The sequence below is a fragment of the Sceloporus occidentalis genome, unplaced genomic scaffold (genome assembly GCF_023333645.1).
Source record: "Sceloporus occidentalis isolate IW3139 unplaced genomic scaffold, rSceOcc1.0.p SCAF_53, whole genome shotgun sequence".
NCBI classification, from domain to species: domain Eukaryota; kingdom Metazoa; phylum Chordata; class Lepidosauria; order Squamata; family Phrynosomatidae; genus Sceloporus; species Sceloporus occidentalis.
The window spans coordinates 3,672,687-3,695,589 of record NW_028317033.1 but is presented as its reverse complement, the minus strand read 5'-3'; the positions used below and the strand labels follow the sequence as shown (position 1 = coordinate 3,695,589).

Genomic DNA, 22,903 nt, shown 5'->3' with positions numbered 1-22,903 from the left:
CAGGGGAGGGGGGCAGTGGGGTAATCTCTACTTTGGCCTTTCTAAAATTGTTCACAAAAAGAGACGGTCCTACCTAGACTGGGCCACTCCAGATCGAACCAGCCCTATGAGAACAATTTTGGACTACCTCAGAAAGGCAAGAATGAAGCGAGTCAAGTAACCTAATTTTACGTAATGCTAAGTAGCCAGAGAAAAAGCTGCAGGTGTGAGAGAGAGAGGGTAAGGGAGGTAGTATGCACATATGTATGCATGACTGTATGTATGTTAGAGTGAGTCTATGTATAAGTGTGTTTGCGTGTGTGCATGCATGTCTATGTGTAAGTGTGTGTGTGAGTATAAGTGTGTATGTTTGTGTATAAGTGTGTGAGCATGAATGTGTATCTGTGAATGTGAGCATGAATGTGTATGTGTAAGTGCCTGTGAGAGGGAGTATGTGTTAGCATGATGTTGTAAGTATATGTTTGTGCAAATGTATGTAAAAAAATGTGTGTAAAAATGTATGCCAGCGCGTTTCAGTTAAAGGAGGAGGCAAGGGGCTAATGGGGCCCTGGCTTTACCACATACTAGATACACCCTCTCTATATAAAATTAAATAAAATATAATAATGCTTTTATTATGTATGATTATCCTTTACTTATTAAGCACTAACATATTCCATAGCACTGTACAATTTAAAGTTTAAGTGGTTAACAAATACATAACAAACATACATTTACACATATAGAACAAGAGTTGAGGATCCTGTTTGCAAGCTTGCCATATAGCCTTTACGGCACTTTTGTACAATGTTCCAGGAAATAATGGTGGGATTATGAGGGTCCCCGCTCATAAACCTACAATCTGAAAAGCTATCACTATGAACGAATGCAAATGTGTATGCAGATCACTCCATAATTAGCACGCTACCTCTTGTGCTTGCCAGAAACAAATTAGCTAAACTTGAACCAGTAATGATACCTGATCTAAAATCAGGCATTAAGACACAAGCAATGTTTACCTCTGGTTTCTTCCTCTCCAGACCCTTGACAGCCATCTTCATCATCACAATCTCCACTAGGACCTGAATCTTCTGGTCTCTCCCCCCCTCCACTGCCCTCTCCAAACCGCCATCTCTTTGGTTTCATCTTCTTATCATTGCCCACCTGCAAAGTTAACAATGCACATTTCAACACTGGCATGTAGCTGAAGTTGTTTAAAAAAATCTACAAAGTTTCAGCATTCACACAGATAATTGTATGTGTTTATAAATTGTTCTAATGAATGTAACAGCGCTGCGGAATCGGCCAGCGCTTTATAAATAAATGTAATGTATAATTCACAATTTTTTAAAGAACCATCAAACTGAGTGATTCACGAAATAGAGATTTGTTTCAAGCTAAATCCAGGGACATTTCTGTGCAGATATATGGATAAACATTAATTCTTGGGTTGAGACAGAATATGGATGTGTGGACAAGAAATGACTTCTTATCAGGCTTTGCCCATGTTACTAGGCTTAAATACATCATTTCCTTACACTGCCATACTATGTAAAGGATATGTTAAGTAAAATTATTTGGCTGTGGAAGGGGAACTATGTTTTCATTTATTTTTCAATATAAACAGAGAAGTATAGCAAAATAATGAAACAAAAGTTTATAAGATGATAGTATATGTATCAATAATTGATGAACAGGTCACATAATCATTTAAGACAAACATCATTTGATCCAGATTACTGTATCCTCGAAAATGTATGCTGTTTTGTAGAATAATCAAAATCAAACACGTATTTTAGAAAATATATAAAATCATAGCATATTCTTTAAACCCTCCCCAATCCTATGTCAAAATATCTAAATCAAGGTCAACCTACATCTCAGAGCAAGTTGAAGGATTTTTATCTCCATGATTTCTATGTGTCTACAGCAGTAACAAATGGTTTGCTTTTCTTTGTACAAGGTCCGACTATATTCTTATTAAAAAAGCAGCCAAATTTTGAAAAATCCCCATGAGTGTTATACTTTTTTGCTTGAATGTCTCAAGCCATGCAATTCAAAATCTTAAAAAAAAGCTGAGTGTGAAAAAGTCCATTATTCAAGGTTAGTTTTTTATCTATTGGTTTATTTTTCTCATGGCCAAATTAATGATACATAATGATTTTGGTAGATATCACTGGTAATTAGATACTCAGGGACAGGGTTAGCCCTTACCTACAGAGTTATTATTATAATTTCATGGTTTTTATAGTGCTGTTATATTGCACAGCACTATACAATGAGTAAATAGGATCTAGCAAATAGTGTATAACATAACAATTCTCACTTACAGAAACAGAAAGGTAAAGAGTTCCCTTCCCAAAGGAGCTTACAATCTAGAGTTCTGAAGCCTCTTCTGATTGGCTGAGTTGTTCCACACGGAGCTCATTGTAAGCTGCAGCCAGCACCAGGTAAGAAACCCAATGTGTGTATGATATGTGTGTATGTCACCGTGGTTATCTGTTTGTGTTACTTTGGGTGTGTAATTTCTGATAATAGAAGGGGTTAATTGTCTTAAACTGCTCATGTCTGCCAATGGAGAGGGTTTATTATCTGAGACTGCTCATGTTTAAGTAATGGAAGGATTTAATTGAGACTTCTCATGTCTGGCAATGAAGAGGGTTAATTGTCTGAGACTGCTTATGTCTGGTAATAACTATATGTATATTATAATATAAATATGTTATTAAATCTGAAATCAGCGTGGTTCCCAAGGATTCCTAATTGATATAATATAAAATGTATTTGTGCAAATGTATGTGTATGTGAGATATACATATAATATACATATCTGTGTAATTTAATCCACACAATACTGTGCCTTTGAATGGCAGAAATAAAATGTGGTCACCCTATCCCTCACTAGTAGACGGGTCACTAGTCTACAGCAACCCTTCGATGACGTCTTTGTCCTCAGATGGCTATCTTTGCGCCCAGTTTGTCTACATGACCTTTGTGCCCAAATTGCTTGTCTACAATGACATATTTGCCCCCAAACAGCTTGTCTGCGCCATCTCTGCTACCAAAAAACATGAATAGAAGAGAAAATCTTAGTGGTGTGGAGGGATGATCATCTGGGAAGGGGGCCCCAGACCATTTGTTCTGTAAGGGACCCCAAAACATCTGATGGTGGCCCTATGTACATAGAGACTAAAGAAGTTTGTTCATGATCAAAGTTGCCTTAGTTATATCCTTTCGTGAGATGCCTGGAAGTAGAACCCATTTAGAAGGCTCCACAGTGGCTTGATCATGATTCAATAATTTCCTTTATAATTATAAATTAGTGTCCAGAGGGCTAACCCAGTCCAAAGCAGAAAAATCATATATTTGTAGTCTTATCTAATAAGATAGATAAGACAGACCAAACTGCTTTTGAAAAAAGGGGAAACTTATGGATAAACTGTGGACACGAATCATCAGACTGTCCCTTGAAATCAGTGATATACTGTATGGCCATCCTACATAATTCCAAATACTAGGTGCGCTCTCTAGTCCACAAAAGCTGTAACGTACAAGGAATTATGTTTGTTTTTGATAACAATGGAGATGTATATGAGAAGATTGTGGCATTACACACATGCTTAGTTACTGTTTTCTGTTAATGTATTCTATAGGTGAACATGTAATTTAAAACATCAAGTGGTGCTTTTGTACAAAATGTGATTATTGTGCAAAGTTGGAAAAGTAGTCTTTTCACCATAGAAATCAATGCATTGTTCTTGCAACCATTGTTTACTATGGCAGCAAGTCTTCTAAACGCTTCACTGCATATTTTTGGTTCATAATTCCTTGTGAGAGTTAAATTAGATATTTACCAAAAGGCCAAGTGATATCAATTTCAAGCTCCGCGGTCACCAGACGTCATACAATTGGTTAGATACACGAGAAAAACAAAACAGCCATGCCATCCCAACTGTTCAAAGTGCAGTCTTTTTCTAGGGTTTGGCTGTTTTAAAAAAAAAAAATGTACCGTATTGGCTCGAATATAGGCCGCACTTTTTTCTTAAAAACTTAAAGTGGGGGTGCGGCCTATATTCGGGGTCTAGCGCCCGATGCAGCGGGGTTTGGATACAGATCCCCCGCAGCGGTGCAGGGGACCTGCATCCTAATCCCCGATAAGCTCAGACAGCCTCCCCTGCCAGCACTTCCCACGGGGGGGGGGGGGGGGTGCCGGCAAGGGAGGTTGTCTAAGTGCATCGATGCGTTTTACCTCTGCCCCCCCCAACTTACCGGAGCAGACTCCCGGGTGTCTTGCGGGGCCGGCGGGGGACATCTACGCAATACGCGTATACAACTTCCGGTGCCGGCACATCCAGTCCCGGCACCGGAAGTTGTATACGCGTATTGCGTAGATGTCCCCCGCCGGCCCCGCAAGACACCCGGGAGTCTGCTCCGGTAAGTGAGGAGGACAGTGGTAGCATATCTCGGGCAGGGAGGAGGACAGTGGTAGCATATCTCGGGCAGGGAGGAGGACAGTGGCAGCATATCTCGGGGGGGGGAGGACAGTGGGAGCATATCTCGGGGGGGGGAGACAGAGTGGCAGCATATCTTGGGGGGGGGGGACAGAGTGGCAGCATGTTTTTTTGGTGCTTTTTTAAAGAAAAAAACTTTTTCTTTAAAAAAGCACCAAACTTTTAGGGTGCGGCCTATATACGGGGGCGGCCTATATCCGAGCCAATACGGTAATTTCATTTTATTACTTCTTATGTTTGAATCAAAGTGAACATCATTACCATCTTTCAAATCTTGTATTCAAATCTATTCCTATGTGTTGCGGGAAAACGAATTTCACGTATTTTCGTATTTTTCTACCGCAAGACATGCTAGAAGACATTAATTTGAGTAGTTCTATAAAACAGCCACACACATCTATAATAGCAGATTATTTGGCAGGTGTCCAAGGATCATAAAACCATGCCCTTAAATAGAATACAATCTCTCCATCCTGAAACATCTGAAAGCTATTTTATCATTTTTTTTGTTTTAAATAAATATTGGTTTGGTTTTTAGATTTTGAAAATATTTAAGTTAGCCATAATAATTTGACCAAAAAAAATAGATCTTTGTGGTGCTGATTTAGACAGATCATGAGAGTATGATGGTTTGTTGCAGATGAATTATGGGAGAGAGAGAAGGCATTTCCTGAATCATTCTTTTTATGTGGCTACATGAGCATCATTTGTGTGATGAATGTTTAAGAAAGACCAGATGTCATTAATGTCATTGACCTCAAGCTAGCTACATTGTGTATCATTGAAATCCCTGGAGCTTGTGTCAGATCAGTGAGTTGTATGGACCTGATGCTTTTACATAGCTGCTAAAAAATTCATGTCGCGTCTGGAGATTAAATAAAATCAGTAATCAGTACAGTATTGTCCATTGCATGTGACATTTGAATTTATGTAGGTATCATTTCGCGATCTCTCTGTGATTAGATGCAACAAAAAGGCTTCCTTTGAAGTTCACCCTAAATTAACAGCATTTTACACAGAATTGAAGGCACATGTACCAGCTTTTCCTCTGTCAGCTTCGTGGTAAATGGCATGGGCAGTGATTACTCAGAGGTCAAGTCACGCAACCCAAGGGAAAAAGCTTTTCACTAATTCAACAGAGCATGATTATGCTCCAACAATACACACAGCTTCAATTCCTTGGTCCCATCTCAGAATGTGTCATGCCAGCAAAAAATATTATATAAGATGACCACCCAGAATAACAAATACCCCACATGAAAAAGGGAATTAGAACTCTCCAAACTTAGTATATGCAGTAAAACTGTCAACTGAAAACTGAAAAAAATATATTTTTTCATACTAAAAGCAATATTTGAGTATCAGTATCACTGTATTTCATAATGATATACAATGTATTTGCGAACTCAAATGATAACATTCATCAAAAGTTTTGACAATGCCCTAGAGCTGACACCTTTATAAATATCGCACGGTATACATGGAACTAGAAGTGCACATGAGAAGGTATTATGGAATCCACTGCAACTTATTATGCATTAACTAGTTTTTTTATATAATCACACATTAATTTCATGGGTATGGGCACAAATGTATTTTATACCTCATAATTTATAGTAAAAAATATATACTTGGCACCTTTCTGTACAGATGTACAACTGGATGAATACTTGGACAAACCTAATATTCGGGGATATAATCTTTAATTATGGGGAAACAGCTTATTGATCCAAGGAGAAATCTGACTGCCATTTTGGGGTCAAGAAGGAATTTTTTCCCTGGTTAGTGCAAAATTGGAAAGAGCCAAACTGGGGTTTTTTGCCTTCTTTTGGATCAACAGCAACAAATTAACAGATATAGGAAAGGCTGAACTTGATGGACGCATGTCTTTTTTCAGCCTATCTAACTATGTAATCACAGCGTGAATTACCCAAAATATTATTCCTTACATTTGGATATGGGTTTCCTCAGAGCCATTGTCATATAAAGATATTCAAGTAAAAGGCCACATATGCAGCTTGTGACAGAACCTTGTAGCTAATAACGAATTATTAGCTAAAAGGCTGGTACTGCCAAAACCTTTAATTTTGAAGAACATCTTACAAGGCAACTTCCAGCCTGTTTTAACCCCTTAAAGGGTGCCATTCCAACAAGCAGTGTATCTTTTGATATTCTTTAACCTGTAACCTCCAATAAATTACTTGCAAACACAAGCCGCCCAGCGCTAGTACAACAATTACCTTTCTCAACTGCAGGAGGAAGCGTGGCTGTCTCGCTCCACTGAATGTTAATTGTGCACCACGCTCCTGGAATAATTATTTGCATCTCAGGACCCTGTTACCAGGGATCATTTCACTTTGGGATTAAATATCTCAAGTTTAACAAACTGACAGCTTTTCAGCAGCAGTGCAAATGTACAATAAAAGATAAGATAATGCGCCCATCAAGAATCTGAATTGTGTCACCAGCTTTTTTTCATAAGTGCATTTACTGGAGAATAAGGCTGTCACATCTTGTTCACCATCTAACTGCTTCTGGCCTCTAAACCTGACGAGTTTGAGCTGAAGTTTCTTAATTCAATTTCTCTGTTGCTGTGTATTTGGCATTTAACCATGTAGTGCAGAAAAGAAGGAACAAACGTAGTTTATGATATTATACAGCCTACATAATGTCAGGACAGAATGTGGGTAAGCAGATGTGATATTAATTTATGTCACGCTTCGCATACATTAGGTAACGGAATGGTAATAGCGGCTACAATGCATAAATATAGAATCTTTCTGATATTCCATATTACTCATAGATTATTTGAAAAGTGATAATAAAAAAACACAATACTATATTTACTGCAGATTTTTATTTTTATTATGGGCAATATATTTCAGTGTGATCAGCACAAGAGAGATCAGAGGGAGGAGAGGGAGGAGAGGGAGCTCAACAAGCAGGGCCCCAAAAGATAATTTTTTTTTAATTTATTTTTTTAAATATGCCCTCCGTTGAGTGAACCATGTCGATAACAGACATTGAAGTGTTCCTACTCCAGTTATTTAAGCAACTCCTTCCGGATTCAACTGGACGTTGAAAACGGAGAGGGCACTAAGCCAAAACCGACTGAAAGGCCTAGGGATGCTATAGTCAAATTGCACGACTATAAAATGAAGGAAAGAATGATGCAAGCTGCAAGACTGTCTACTCCAACACTCAACATAAATGTTTTTTGCTGATCTCTCTTTGAGAACGGTCCAGACATTTAAAAGGATAGTGTATAGCCACGTGTATCCAGCTGGCGGCAGCACAAATGTCACTTATTGGCCTTAAAGTGTCAGGGTCAATTTTAATCCCTGTCTGTATGCAGGTACAAATGTATTATTTGTAAGGCTCATAAATATACAAAAATTAACTTCTTTTTTTTTTTTTAAGGATGACAAGAATAAACAAAACAAACCAATAGCTATATTGGTATATATAATGTCTCAATCATGAATATTAAAAGTAATTTATCATTAATTCTCTAGTTTCATAGTAGGTCCCGTGGGAAAAATAAAAAGGTGATTTAGGCCTAAGCAAACGTAACTAGCAGTATTACAGCATGGTTGCTGGGTAAAGTGAATGTGTGACCAGAAAGTTCCCAGTAACTCTAATTACACCCAATTTCCACATCATAAAGATGTAGGTTTTTGTTTATCAAGGCAAATTGCTACTCAAATCACATAAGTATTGATATTGGATTTGACTAATTATCCTGCTAATTTGTCTGGTGACCGATTGACATTTAATATCAGTAAATGAGAAACTCTTTGTGCTTCTAATCAGTTTAGTTTACTGATGCATATAATAATAAGGGTAACACTACATTCCTTTAACTAACAGTCTGAAGAGATACAATGTTATTATGCCCTTTTAAAATGTATCTCATGAATTCATTTCAAAGAAATGTTAGTTATGAAATAGTTTTACAAATTATCCAAACAAATTACTTTTTTCTGCTGCTTCACAGATTATTTTTTTTAAACATGAAATTTTCAAATTCTATTTCAGAGCCAGATTATATTGATTACAAAAATATTGTGTAATCTCGAGGGATCTGTTGGAAATTTGTACTGCTATTTAAGCGTCATTGTGTACAGAAAAAAACAAAAACTTGATATTCCCTGATGTTTTACCCACACTGTCCGCAAAAAGAGTCATCTACAACAATACATACAGAAGCAGGGAAAGAACAGAATGATGGGCTGCTTAAAAGATGAGAGGACTTTTCTTCACTTTCTTCAGACCTCTGTTTCAGTGCTCCCTTCCAGTAAGCGTGGCTTGAGTGCTGAGCGCTGGACTATAGCATCATATAGTGCTATAGTGCACTGAAGCAGAGGTCCAAATGGACAGACCTCGTGTTCCCCTTATTTTCGGCAGGCTAGAGTAAGATCAATGATCCCAGCCGGCCCTGCTGATACCCGCAACTGCCAATTTATCAAGACCTGCTCCCAAATTTCCGGACTGTCCTAGGTAAAAAGGACAGGCGGAAACTATGGGTCTGTAGTTATATAACTATGTGTGTGGGTGGCCTATTAACAGCAGTACAAGCCTTTGATATGTTGCTAAAATTAATTATGGCGCCTTTCTAAGCATTTTAGGTCCCTAATGAACAATCCAGCTAGTCAGTTGCTAATAATTAACATTCTTCACATTTTTTGTAATTAACTCATAATTAGGTTATGTAAAAGCATGGTACATGCGCTTTAAGTACTATTCTGGCATGTGCTAACCTATTGCCAGGCAATACATCTAAATAATTCATAGTAGGATGTACATTGTAGAATTCATGCTATATGCATGCAATAATATGCATTGGTATCCATGTAAATGTACTCCAAGATGTATTTTACATGAAGCTAGAACTGCAATATTCCTTTAAGAGTGAAAAGATAAGTGACAGAACTGAAAGATGAAGAAAACTAATAGCCAGGCCTGTTCACTGTTGTCTCTGAATTGTTAAAATTAGGAATTTGTCACGTCTCAGGATTAGGATCTTTATAAATTGTCAGCATCGTGTGATTAAACTATCTTACTTATGGGACTTGAAAAGCTACAAGATAATTTGTGAAAACAATGGTACTACCAAGAGTATGGTCTTTCAGGATGGCTTAAAACTAAAGATGGATAAGGGTCAAGACGCCATTGGTGGAGTAATTCCTAGCAGGGCTCTCTCCACCTAATGTATTGGCTTGTCTTAGTCTGTCAATTCTTGTCTTGTCATACCCCTTCAATAAATGTATTGTATTAAGCACTGTGTAAACTGTTGGCGCTATATAAATAAAAGATAATAATAATAATGTAAAAATTTTCTTGTATAGGAAATGTCTTAATATGGTCAAATTCCTCGTGTAGGGCAGATCTGGCGCTGTTTTATCCATGTCATAAAAGCAAACAATAGAAGGATGGCTAAATTGCCTAACAACAATGAATACTCTAAACTAGCCCTTTTCAGGTAATGTGACAGAGGAAAGCAGGCTTATGATCTTGCTAGGTTAAACTTAAATTAATCAGGTCAGAATCTATTTCAATAAATCAGTAAAATATCATGAGAGCCATATTGCCATACTACAATGCTGAGGATTAAATCACACAAGCTACATATATTTTAGTTGGATGTTGAATAGTTGAGGGGGGCTGGTTACAGGTTAGCCACCCCTGAAAATGATTGTTAATATTGGCTATTTTGGAGTAGATCTAAAAACAAAGATCTAACAAAGATCTAACAAACGGAATGATTTTTTTGTTCAAATAATAATATGGGAGGGGCAAACTCAGGTGAGGTAAAAATCAGACCGTGCTTAAGACTAAAGTGAGCCTGATAACTCAGTTAAGCATATCACTAATAATAGTTATTGAATGAAGACCAGTTTTAGTACCTGATTTAGAGACAATGTAAAAAAAAACAAACATTTAAAGACAAAGGGTTTTAACAAAGTACGGGATGGAAGTTTATTCCAAAGGAGGAGACATGTTAAAACAAGAGGGTCAGAGGCTTATATGTAATGTAAGGAAGGTTCACTTTAATGAAGGTGGTAAGGAAATTTAACCATGCATGGGATAGACATATGGCTATCCTGAATCCGAGACAAAACCAAGGACAGATTAAGCTCTGAGCGATCAGGGAAAAAAGGCAGACTGGATGGGCCGAATGTTTTTTTATCTGCTGTGAAATTCTGTATTTCCAATGATGGCATGCTATTAATGGGTTAAAATCTTGAAGAGTCTTCGGAGTCATCTCAGTAGATAACTCCCAGTCATGTGTATATCTGCCCAGCAGTGTAAAGACAAAAATGGGTTGGAATAGAGCATTATAAGCAATGAGCCAGCATGTGGAATCACATCAGTATCCTGCAGTAGACGTGACTTATGAGCTCACACTGTGCACACTGAACTGTTTGCTCCTTCCTATCCCTTCAATCAATGTGCACAGCGGTAACAAAATAACTTCTATCTCACGTAAATAAATTGCCTGCTTTTGCTAAATTATTGTGGAGAGCAAATAAATATACAGTGTGCTACATTATGGGAAATGAGCTTATCTAAATAGTCTGAAACCTGTTGTTTCCACCCACAGAAAAAAAGAAAAATGACAAATGTCACAGTTAATCTGTGTTCACAATATGGAACATAGCTGTATGCATAAATCTTGTATTAAAACTGTTTGAATAATTATCTGTTTTATATCATTTGCATAAATCTTTTTTGGTGTAGATTTGATAGAAATCATTAATCATTGTCTCATCTGTTTTCACTTTTTGTTGTGTTGAGAAAAACATAGGTATAAGTGAACTTTTTAAAAATGCTTTTGATCTTTAAATGCACGAATGTCTATGCATAAATGTACGTGAGTATGAATGTCTATGTATAAGTGTTTATTAACATGAATCTGTATGTGAAAGTGTTTGGATGTATTAGCAAGAATGTGTAAGTGTTTGTGTGTGAGCTTACGGTTACCAAATAGAAAAATAACTTATCGTTTAGTGGCTTATTTTTTTGAGACATGGATAAGTGATTTAACCTCTTAGTTTAGGAGGTGAATTTTGCAGTCTGAGATTTGAGATTTAACTGATTGTGGCGATGAGTGTGACAGGGTACAATGGGGTCAGGAGAGTTATGTATTAATAGTCTTCAAAGAAGTTTGTCTCAACATTGCTGGGCAGATTGTGACCAGAAAGTGGTGTGTGTTGTGAAAATCGTCTAATATGTTAGTAAGTGACTGAGCAGAGGGACAGCGCATTCAATATAGCTTGTTCCGAAAATCTAATCTGTATTGAATCTCTATGTATAGGTGCGTGTGAGCATGCATGTCTATGTATAAGTGTATGTGAGCATTAACATATGCATAAATATATGTGAGCATGAATGTCTATGTATAAGCGTTTATTAACATGAATCTGTATGTTTGTGTGTTAGCATGGATGTGTACGTGTTGTGTTTTTGTGTGAGCTTGAATGTGTGTGTGTGTGTATATATATATATATATATATATATTTATTTATACTGATGTAAGAGGGAGTGTGTGTGTTAGAATGAGTGTGTGCACTCACAAGCTGTTTTGGGGCAATAATGGCACAGACAATCTGTTTGGGGGCAAAGATGGCACCAGCAGAGTGTTTGGGGGTTAGGATGGCACAGATAAGCTGCTTGGGGACATGTTGCACTATGGGACATGTTGCTTGGTGAAACGGTGTTGTCCGGAGGCATTTTTTGCACCAGGGCCCTGTGGTTTCAAGTTACGCCTCTGCTTACAAACTAAGAATCAGAGCATATCATGAAATAGCCCTTTGTAGATTGCTTAAGGGAGGGTCAGGGCTCAGATCATTTATTACAGACAGAAACAGCCCCTTCATTCAGGTATCACAGACCAAAAAACACTATAAACTAATAATGTTTGTATTTTGTTTTTGTATTATTTTTTTTCCTAGGTTTTTTTTTTTAAAGAACCAAAGTACAGGCAGATACTTCTCCATCATGTAATACCATCAAGGAGGCATCTGTTTGGCCCCAAACATATTCAATGACACCAAACAAACAGCCAAAGTCATAAAGAAGTATCTTCGCAGTAAAGAAGGAATCCTGGAGGTGATGGTATGGCCCTCACAGAGCCTTGATCTCAACATCATCTAGTCTGTCTGGGATTGTATGAAGGGAAATAAACAACTCCACTGCCTAAATTCACAGAAGAACTGTGGTTAGGTCTCCAACCTACTTCCCAAGTTACCGTAACCTAGATTTTTGCATCACATCTAAATGTATGATACTGTAACGTGGATTCATGCATAACACCTAAACCCGTGATTCTATAACCTGGGTTCCTGTATCTCGACCACACCTGTCGTAACATAACATGGATTACCTTTGCCATTTCTGTACCTGTTAACAAAATATCATGGTGCCACGTAAACCTCTGGAAAATGTTTGTGGGATTGTAGCTTGACAATAGCTGGTGAGCTACTGGCTTTATACCCAGAATCTTAATTATTGGGAAACACACAAAGCTCGAGTGCTTATTTTGTAAAGTTAGTTTAAGTATGTGCTAACCTCTTGATCTGTTGACAAAAAAAGCTCTCTGGCGCTAACATCAGAGTTCAGGCAGCTGCTATGTTCCTGAAACAAACACTGATGCAGCAAGAGATGATTGAAAGTCAGTCATGCAAGACATGAGTCACTAACAACTGAATCTAACAAGTAGGAACAAAGATTTTCTGTCCATTATTTGAATAAAAACATAGAATTCCAAAGACATCCTTCCTCCTGACTGCAACCAGCTGATCAAACAGGGAGAAGAATCTTTAACAAGTTAAAGCAGATCCCACACTACAAAAATGTGGATTAGTATATATCTGGCACACTAACTATAACAGAAAAGATTCACTAAATATAATGCAACAGCTAAAGATCATTTTAGATAAAATGTGGAGCATGTATGAAATCATTCTGCTAAAGACATATTTTCTGAGCAGTATGTAGAGACAGTAGCTTTAAGGCAGGCTCAGTTACAGGGTGGAGACACGATTCAGAATACACACCATTAAAGGGCGAGGAGAACACTGATTAAATTGAAGAGAAAGGGAGAAAAGGGAGGCAGAATACAGGCACCTACATTTAAAACTATTTAATATTTGAGAAGGTAGATGTGAGAGGATGCTTTTTTTTTCTTTTAAAGAAAATATTATGTCATGGGTTTAACAGGAAAATGATTCTCAATCAACTTCAACCTTTACAACGGATTAACAATTGTATTCAGTCAGATCTAATTAGTTTTCTTTTTCAGTTACATTTTTTTCCAAATAGGGACAAGGGGATTTCCTACATGGAAATTAAAATAAATCACTGAGGGGTATACTCATAAAAAGCTAGATGTGCAAATTAATGGCCTTCTGCTCCAACAAATATTCAATCATAAAGTGCCCAAAATCCAATTGTTTGCCGATAACTAATCAAATCAGGGAAAAAAGACCCAATGGGTCTATTGAAGTTCACTTGAAACTTCTTAAAGTTGTTCAACAGGGCATGAACAAGATACAACTCACACTTTAATACATTGTAGATTTCTGTTGCTATTGATTTGAAGCACAAATGGCTTATGTTACAAATGCAGCTGTGTGCCAAGTATCACACTAATACAATACAATATATAACACTATATACAATCTACAATATAATTTTGTCTGAAAATAATATAACATTCAGTATAAAATGACTTTATACTATGTTTAACCCAAACTGGCCATTATAATATCACACATATTCTGAAACGTTTGCAGCAATATAGAGGTATACAGGGATATTCTGAATCAAAAGGTACAAAAATATGGATGGGAAATAAAGATTAAACAATCATATACATAAATGTATTCACATCCACTTGCTGGAACACATTAGCCATATGAAATCTGAAAAGAAGTCACAATTTTACACTTTGATCTCGGAGAAGAAATTCATATAAATTATGATCAAAAGATATTTATAGAAACAGAAGAAAACATCAAGGTCTTACTCACTATTCTGTTTAATCCTTTCCCTGGGAGTAGATGTGTATTCAGTATAGACCCCAGGCAGACTATCACCAGAATCACTACACATGCACAGAACACAGCCTGCTGGGACTACCTGAAATACACAATGTTCTTCCAGCAGAAATCACTTATGTATTTATATAGTTCATCCAATGCCTCATTATAAACCTAGTTATACCACAGGGGGATTATTATACCCTTTGACAATCTCTGGAATTAAATGTATTTTTGCCCTGAAAAACACTGCTCAGGGATGAGGGTGATTTGAAACTGATAACAAGCTTAAGAATACCAAATACAAAAATGACTTATCGTTTAGTGGTTTCTTTTTTTGAAACATGGATAAGTGATTTAACCTCTTTCAGTAGGGTGAAATGATCCCTTAAAAAGTGATCTTTTTTAAATAAATATGGGATTAAGAAAATATTAGATGAGCTACTGTGATTTTTTGTTGCAAACTATTAGATTTTTGCAAGGTAGCAACATTTGAGAATTTCAGAAGTGACTGGCTTTTTGGTTGTTTGTCCAACCTGGTAGAAAAGTCAGTTTTTTATGTTTGGGATTTAACTGATTGTGCCTGTGAGTGTGGGAGGGTACAATGGGGTCAGGAGAGTTATGATTTAATAGACCTGAAAGAAGTTTTCTAAAGATTGTTGGGTTTGGAGCATACTAAAAGGTTAGTAAGTGACTGAGCAGTATGTGTGAGCATGCATGTCTATGTATAAGTATATGTGAGCATGCGTGTCTATATATACAGTAAGTGTATGTGACCATAGATGGAACATGGATGTGGATGTATAAGTGTGTTCGAGCATGGAGATCCTCTTGGAAACTTGTTTATTTTTTTAATGGACACCGCCATCTTCAAAATCTCTCGCAGTGGCTCTTGTGACCGCTCTCCTGGGTTTTCAGTGTGTTGCTGAATGCCTTGCTATCGTTGATCACCTCCTAAGCTTTTTTAAATCAGGCGTCCGTGGACACACAATGTATGGTGGATGTTGATGTCTGGGGGAGGGACCACACAGAGCCCCCGCTACTGATCTTGGTGTTTCTGAATGCCTCGACATTGAGGCCTTACAGCAACACCGTTTATGTGACGAAAGCGATCGTGATACAATGTATGGTGGACGTTGATGACTGGGGGAGGGGCTATGCGTGGCCCCTGCTGTCAATCTGGGTGTTGTTGTAATGCCTCGATGACGTGCCAGGGAGGTCAGTTGTTGCCATAGGGGTGTTTTTCCGTGATGCGCCTGGCATGTTAATTGTTGTGAAGGGGTTAAACATTAGCATATTCACCATCCCAGGGAGCTGTAAAATCAATGGACATCTCAGTCCTTCTAAACGGAGAAACTTGCCACATTCATATTGAATATTGAAGAAGTTTAAACCACAGCTAGTTTGCAAACTCTCCTGACGACTCTCATTTTTTCAATTAGTGAATGGAAAAAGATAATATAAAGGCTAAAGATGTCCATACCTGTATGAAGTGACGTAGTTTGTCAATGACTTGGCTGATGACTGCATTGGGTCCTCTCACCTTAACCTCTGGGTTACTGACTTGCGCTTTAAGTTCATTGGAGACAACAATATTTGTATAGCTAAAATAGAAAAAATAAAAGAGGTTCAAACATGGACAACAGCCAACCAACCAATGAAAAAGTGGTGTGCATAGTTTTCCCAGGGTAAACCCCTCTGTTTACTTGGAGGTCAACAGCAGAACCTCTCTGATCAGAAAGGGGCCCCTGGGCCTGAGTTTTTATAGACATGGGTCCTTAGCTGAGTTTGATGTGAGTGAGATGGCGCTAAAGAAAACATTGTTCATCCAAAATATTTCTTTGACAGGCATAGAACATATTAAAACAAGAAAATGCAGCATATCTCCCATACTCTGTATCTTTCTCTCCTATTACTCATTAGGATTTGATGGATCATGACCTGGACATGGCAGGTCTGAGACTAGCATCACAAACCAAAACAACGAGGAGTGCTCAGTGAAGCGTAATTTATACATTACAATGAAAACAGGTGAGAAGCAAAGCTTTTCGGACTGATCTCTATGTGGAAACTAAATACATCTGCTAACACAGGAGATAGTACGGCTTAACGATTTCAGTGTTGCAAGGGCAAGCAATACACTGCTTTGTGTCTTAGTAACTTCATGGTTTACAGTAACAAAAGGATAATACCGACACTGATCTGGGTCATTACTAAACCTGTGTGCCAGAGGATTGAGCTGTGCATTGATTCGATCCAGAGAACCCAAAGGATTCATGCATCATGTTCATATATTCTGAATATCATTAAAGAATCTAGAATGTTATGGTACTACCAACGGATCAATGCTGGAAGAGGGCAGAAGGACCAGCTCAGACAAACAGTGTAGTAAATTGGCCTCCTTTCCCAGTGAAGAGCATCCTGTTGTGATCAATTGTATTAATTTAAAATCTATAATTAGTTCAATGTGGAATTGAGACGGTGCGCCCTGACAGCCCTATTATTCATGAGGTCACTTGGAGGTAAAACAGATGCGTTCTCACTCATTCCACATACACACTACACATGAACTAATGTAAATATATTACTGTGGCTGTCTGACCCACACAACCTCCACTGCAGTGATTAAATATATACAGGAGGATTGTTTTGAATAGATACATAGGACATATGTAACTGTGTTATATTGTATGCATGAATTCTTTGGCCATAATGAGTGTATGGTAGGTAGGTTGCTGGCTTGTATGCAGGTAGATGAACCAGTTCTGTGCATCAGATCCCTCTGTAGTGTTTACCTCCGGACTGCATTTTTCCCCATAGACTGATCATTTTAATTAAAGAGGCTTTACATTTTTAAACCTTGATTTTAAAATACAAGTGAGGGTTGGGTCACTATCCAGCTATGTAACTCATCCCTCTAAATCTTAATATAGTTATACAGACCACACAACCAGACTAACTATCCTGATTCAATCAGGCATAGAAAACTGTAATATATTTCACATATAATTCAACTGAGCCCAACGACTCTGTACTGTATGTTTTCATCACTGTAATCATATAAACTACAGAATAATAGCACCATATACTATAGCTTATACAGTTGCAGAGATGAAGACATACTTATGGAACACATTATTTTCTGGGTTATCAGTAGCTCGTGAGTAAGGTAGCATGAAATGAGTATCTCACAATATGATGAATGTGGGTTGGAGCTGGTAAACGGATTACAGACCTCGAATACATCTAGATATCAGGTCTATAATCACTATTATCTCTAATATACATTTTGTTTCTAAAAAATGCACAGCCTAAAGCTATAATTGCAGTAAACCACTTAGCTCTCCCTCTCTTTATTTTTTTTTTTTTTAGAGGGGATATCACATGATCTATACAGTGATCTGTTAATCCATATCTCCCCACTTTGTATTATGCCAAAACCTTCAAAACAGAGGAGGGGAGCTAATCTCTTTAGCACCCTGGCAGATGATTTTTTAAAAGACTAATAGTTGGGAGCAGGTTATTCCCTCATTAAGAGCAAGTTGCCACTACAGAACCAGCAACCTTTACTCACTCACAAGGTTCCCAGACATAGCTAATGTTGCAATAGAAAATATTTATCGATTGAAGAAGAGCGGACTCTTAATGTGCAGTAATTTACTGCCTGCCTGATCCTGCTGAGCACAGCATTCCCCCGAAATAGCAGCACATTATAAACCCAGCATCGTCATTGGCATCTACTGAAAATTGTCCCTTAATGCCTGGTGCAAGGACTTTTCTGTAGGAAAAAACGCAAAATTATAGGCACAATGTACTAGTTGTTTAACCTTTTGCCTGCCAGAATGACAACACTTGACTATTGTGCTTCAACATTGTCTTTTATGATCTCTCTATTGATCTGCCTGTCTTCCTGACTACATTTTGCAATCCCTATCAAGTAGTAACCTTTCTTCGACACGTACATATTGCATGGGGGTCATGTGTGTTGCACAGTAATTGTCTATTTTTTGTTTATATCCACATCAATAAATATACCAGTAGGTGTATAACCATATCTATAACACCACTGAAACAGGCCCAATTCACTAAAACGTGAGCAGATTTCACATGAGCTCATTAAGTGAAGGGGTTGCTTCCTGGTGTAGGAATTCAATAGCATACATGCTATTTTCGCTAGTGTCCATCAGAGCATTTTAAAGACAATAGTTTGAAACCTATCATTACAACTACCTTATACACAACATATTTTCCAGAATTCTTTTAAAGTTTTTGACGATACCCAGATTTATCCTTAAGAAAGAAAGACTTTAGGTGGCAGAAATAGTTTAAGCATAAAAGTGCTTAGCCCCACTCTGTAGATCTTTATACAAGGTCGGTCACAATTGAATTGAGTTGCCCTTTCATTTCAAATTTCGGGTAAACGTTGTAACCAGCATTCCCCAGCTGAAAATAAAATGTTCTAATCACTTGAGATCGCCCTATTAAGATCTTAGATACAAACCCAGTAGCTGTGAAATCCAGGCATTCTCAATAGAATAATTCTATTTCTTACATGAATGGGATTTAAAAAGCTGAACCAATAAAAACGCACTCAAGATTTACCTACATTGCATTAGATGCATACCAACGACCTTCAGCCATTACAAGAAAAGTAGAAAACCAGCTATACAGATTCTGAATAACAAAGATATTATAGTAAAATGTAGGATGTGCATGGAGAATCACGTTACCTGCTGGCTATTTTAGGTCTCAATGACCTTCAGCTTGTGTATTTTCTATGACATGTATTTTGTAATATGTTCATATGCAATTAAGGTACATCTACTACATATTTAATTTTAATATGTATCACTTTAAAATTGAAAGTTTTTATTTATAAAATTATGTTATATATATAAAATTATTATAAAATTATGTATAATTGTCAGTTATAACAAATCAGCCTACACAACAGAGAGAGGAGGACCAACGCATATTTCATGACAGGTGCTGTTGGCATCCTGTATACCATGCTACATTCAAGGTTCCGATGCTTAATCTCTCCAAAGTTACATGAAAAAGAAAAAAAAAATGTCATTGCGTATTCTATGCCAAGCAGTGAAATGAAAAATCTGGTCAGTAATTTCTCTGTAACAAGCACACTCAATGTCACTGTTGTATGGATGTATTCTATAAATTAAATGACAGAGACTTAGAATGTGAATGCGGATTGCAGCAGTATGGCTTGCCCTGTCTACCCATTATCCTGTTTGCATTAAAAATTTACACTAGGTTCCAGTACATTCCAGCTGGGCATTACAAATTAGTAAGGCTTATTACTATAAAAAGTATTTTGAATTTCCACACTGCTTTAACATCTTCAGTGTTTGTTGCTAGCTTTTAAATAGCTTCTGAGGAGAATGATATATAACTAGACATTTTATATATTACCCGATTCTCACATTTTGCATGTATATATGTAAATATATATATATCAGTGTGCATATATGAGGACTGCGTATACTATATGGCTAAAATAAGTAAGAGCATGGAAGAAACATGTTATAGGCTAATAATGTTTATCAAACACTAAAAAATTAAATAAAACATACATTGTTGTTGTTTGGGTAAAGTAGAATTTTTGTAAAAATTTAGATTTCTGTTTTATTAGTTTTTTCTCCATATATCATTTTGTAATACTTTTCTAATAAAAAGGAAAATTTATGTGTTAACCAAACACTATTCATATGCTTCCAGAACAGCACAGTTGCCGGCAGCAATAGTTAAAATTATTACAGATATCTAATTTAAGTTCTTTGCAATATCAGTGTAATGTATTGGGGCCTGTGAGTGCATAATAACAATTGTTATAAAGTACTTTGCTCTAAATTGTGAGGTGTAACGGTATAGGGAAAAGTGCAGTGACACAAAAATCAACTATTTCAATCACATTCACAGTCCAAGAGTTAACCGACACAGCTCTGGTTTTTTTTTTTAATGTTTGCACTGTGTATTTTTGAAATAGAAGAGCCGTACGACAAAATATTGAGGAGACAATGGATTTTGTGGTTTAATTACCTCCGCTGTATTTTTAATGGAATTGCGGCTCTTCATAGAGCACCTCAGTGTGTATTCAAATAAAACATGCAGCGATGCAATCACTGACTGATAAATAAATAATTATATTAATCACAGATTAAAGTCTCACAACAAAATTGGAGGTCATAAGATGAAGTGTGCAGGGCTTTCTGTATGGCTGTATTGTTGCAACGCAAATCTCCATGACCTCTTTGGAATGCCTCTTTGGGTAATGAAGTTGAGAAATCCTGGTCTGGCCCTGTCCTTCAGTCACCTGAATGCAAGTAAGTAATGAAAGTAATGGTATGTGTGTGTGTGTGTTACTTTGTGTATAAGTGTTTTACTGTGTGTGTATGTTACAATGTGTGAGTATGTTACTGTGTGTGTACGTATGTTTAGCGTGTGAGTATGTGTGTGTAAGTTTGTTACCAGTGGCGGAACTACCAGGGTCGCAATCTTACACGAGCCGCACCTCAAGCCCTGCTACTTACTTGTGGGAGGGTCTTCTGGACTGCACAGAGGAAGCGGAGTTCACGTGACATCCTACTTCCTCTGTGCTTTAGCAGAGAAGGCAGAGGGAGGCCGCGCCCCCTGCTGAAGTCTGTGAGCGGCATCGAGGAGCTGCAGTGCAGGTAAGGGGGTGGGGAGGGTGTTTGAATGAGTGTGTGTGATTGAGGTAATGAATCTGTGAATTAATGATTATATGAATAAATGAGTGTGTGTGTGTGTGTGTGTGTGTGTGTGATAGCATGGATGTGTAAGTGCTGGAACCTAGGCATGATGGGACTGTGATTGCTGTTAGCAATCACACTCCTATCATGGCAAGTCAGCCAGTACATGCTGAAACCTGGCCAGCTGCCCCCCTTGTGTAGTGATGCTGCCAGCAGTATGGGGTCTGCACTTACAGCCACCCTGTACCAGCATGTACTGGCTGACTTGGCATAATAGGAGTGTGATTGCTAACAGCAATCACAGTCCCATAATGCCTAGGTTCCAGCATTTACTGGATGGATGTGTAAGTGCTGGAACCTAGGCATGATGGGACTGTGATTGCTGTTAGCAATCACACTCCTATCATGCCAAGTCAGCCAGTACATGCTGAAACTTGGCTAGCTGCCCCCCTTGTGTATTGATGCTGCCAGCAGTATGGGGTCTGCACATCACTTACAGCCACCCTGTACCAGCGTGTATTGGCTGACTTGGCATGATAGGAGTGTGATTGCTAACAGCAATCACAGTCCCATCATGCCTAGGTTCCAGCATTTACTGGATGGATGTGTAAGTGCTGGAACCTAGGCATGATGGGACTGTGACTACTGTTAGCAATCGCACTCCTATCATGCCAAGTCAGCCAGTACATGCTGAAACCTAGCTAGCTGCCCCCCTTGTGTAGTGATGCTGCCAGCAGTATGGGGTCTGCACATCACTTACAGCCACCCTGTACCAGCATGTACTGGCTGACTTGGCATGATAGGAGTGTGATTGCTAACAGCAATCAGAGCGAGCACAGTCCCATCATGCCTAGGTACCAGCATTTACTGGTTGCCTGGGTATGATAGGAGTGTGATTGCTGTTAGCAATCACACTCCTATCATGCCAAGTCATATTGCTAATTTTGTCCAATTGTGTGTTACCTACTTTTATTAAACATGTGAGTTTTTATTATTATTTTTAAAGGTGGGGGTCATTTTCGGTTTTGGCTAAGTGAACCCTGAATGTTTTGGTCCAGAATTTTCATTTTAGTTCATCCCTACAATAAATCTAGGGAATCCTGAATTTGTAGTCACAAAACTTTCAAGGCCCAGAAATCAGTGAGAGGAAGAGTAAAGGTTTTGTGTTATTTACTTTATTTTAATCTGCATATTTTATTAAAGGCCATATTTTTTGTCACAGTGAAAAATGAGTGCGGCCCGCGCACGTATACAATTCTGATGAAGTGGCCCACTGCAGAAAAAACTTGGACACCCCTGGCATATGCCCTTTGTACATGCGCCCCTTTTTCTTTGATTTTTTTACAGATATGATTCAATATGTAAATTGAATTTGTTGAATTAGTTGAAAAAAAATTGTTGGGTAAAAATCATGTTTTTTGGGGGGGGTGTGAGGGGGGGTGGGGGGGCCCTTAACAGATTCTCGCACCCGGGCCTTGAGGCGTCTAGTTACGCCCCTGTTTGTTACTTTGTATGTAAGTATGCTTCTGAACTCCCCTTAGAAAAATGGTAGAGCTGTGTATGTGTGTAAGTATGTCATTGTGTGTGGTATCGTGTTAGTGTGTATGTATGTTAAAGTTTGTATGTGTGTGCATTAGTGTGT

At 37.9% G+C, this 22,903-nt stretch overlaps 1 protein-coding gene across 1 annotated transcript in view; it reads right to left on the bottom strand.

Annotated features, from left to right (window-relative positions):
- Positions 1-22,903, bottom strand: part of LOC149288224 (glypican-5-like) — an 80,646-nt gene that overhangs the window by 18,708 nt on the left and 39,035 nt on the right. Inside the window, exons 7-9 of the mRNA XM_089491976.1 lie at positions 16,015-16,137; positions 6,878-6,896; positions 999-1,125 (exon numbers count right to left, since the gene is read on the bottom strand). Coding sequence (XP_089348102.1) covers positions 999-1,125; positions 6,878-6,896; positions 16,015-16,137 — 269 coding nt within the window. The remainder of the gene's footprint in view (positions 1-998; positions 1,126-6,877; positions 6,897-16,014; positions 16,138-22,903) is intronic.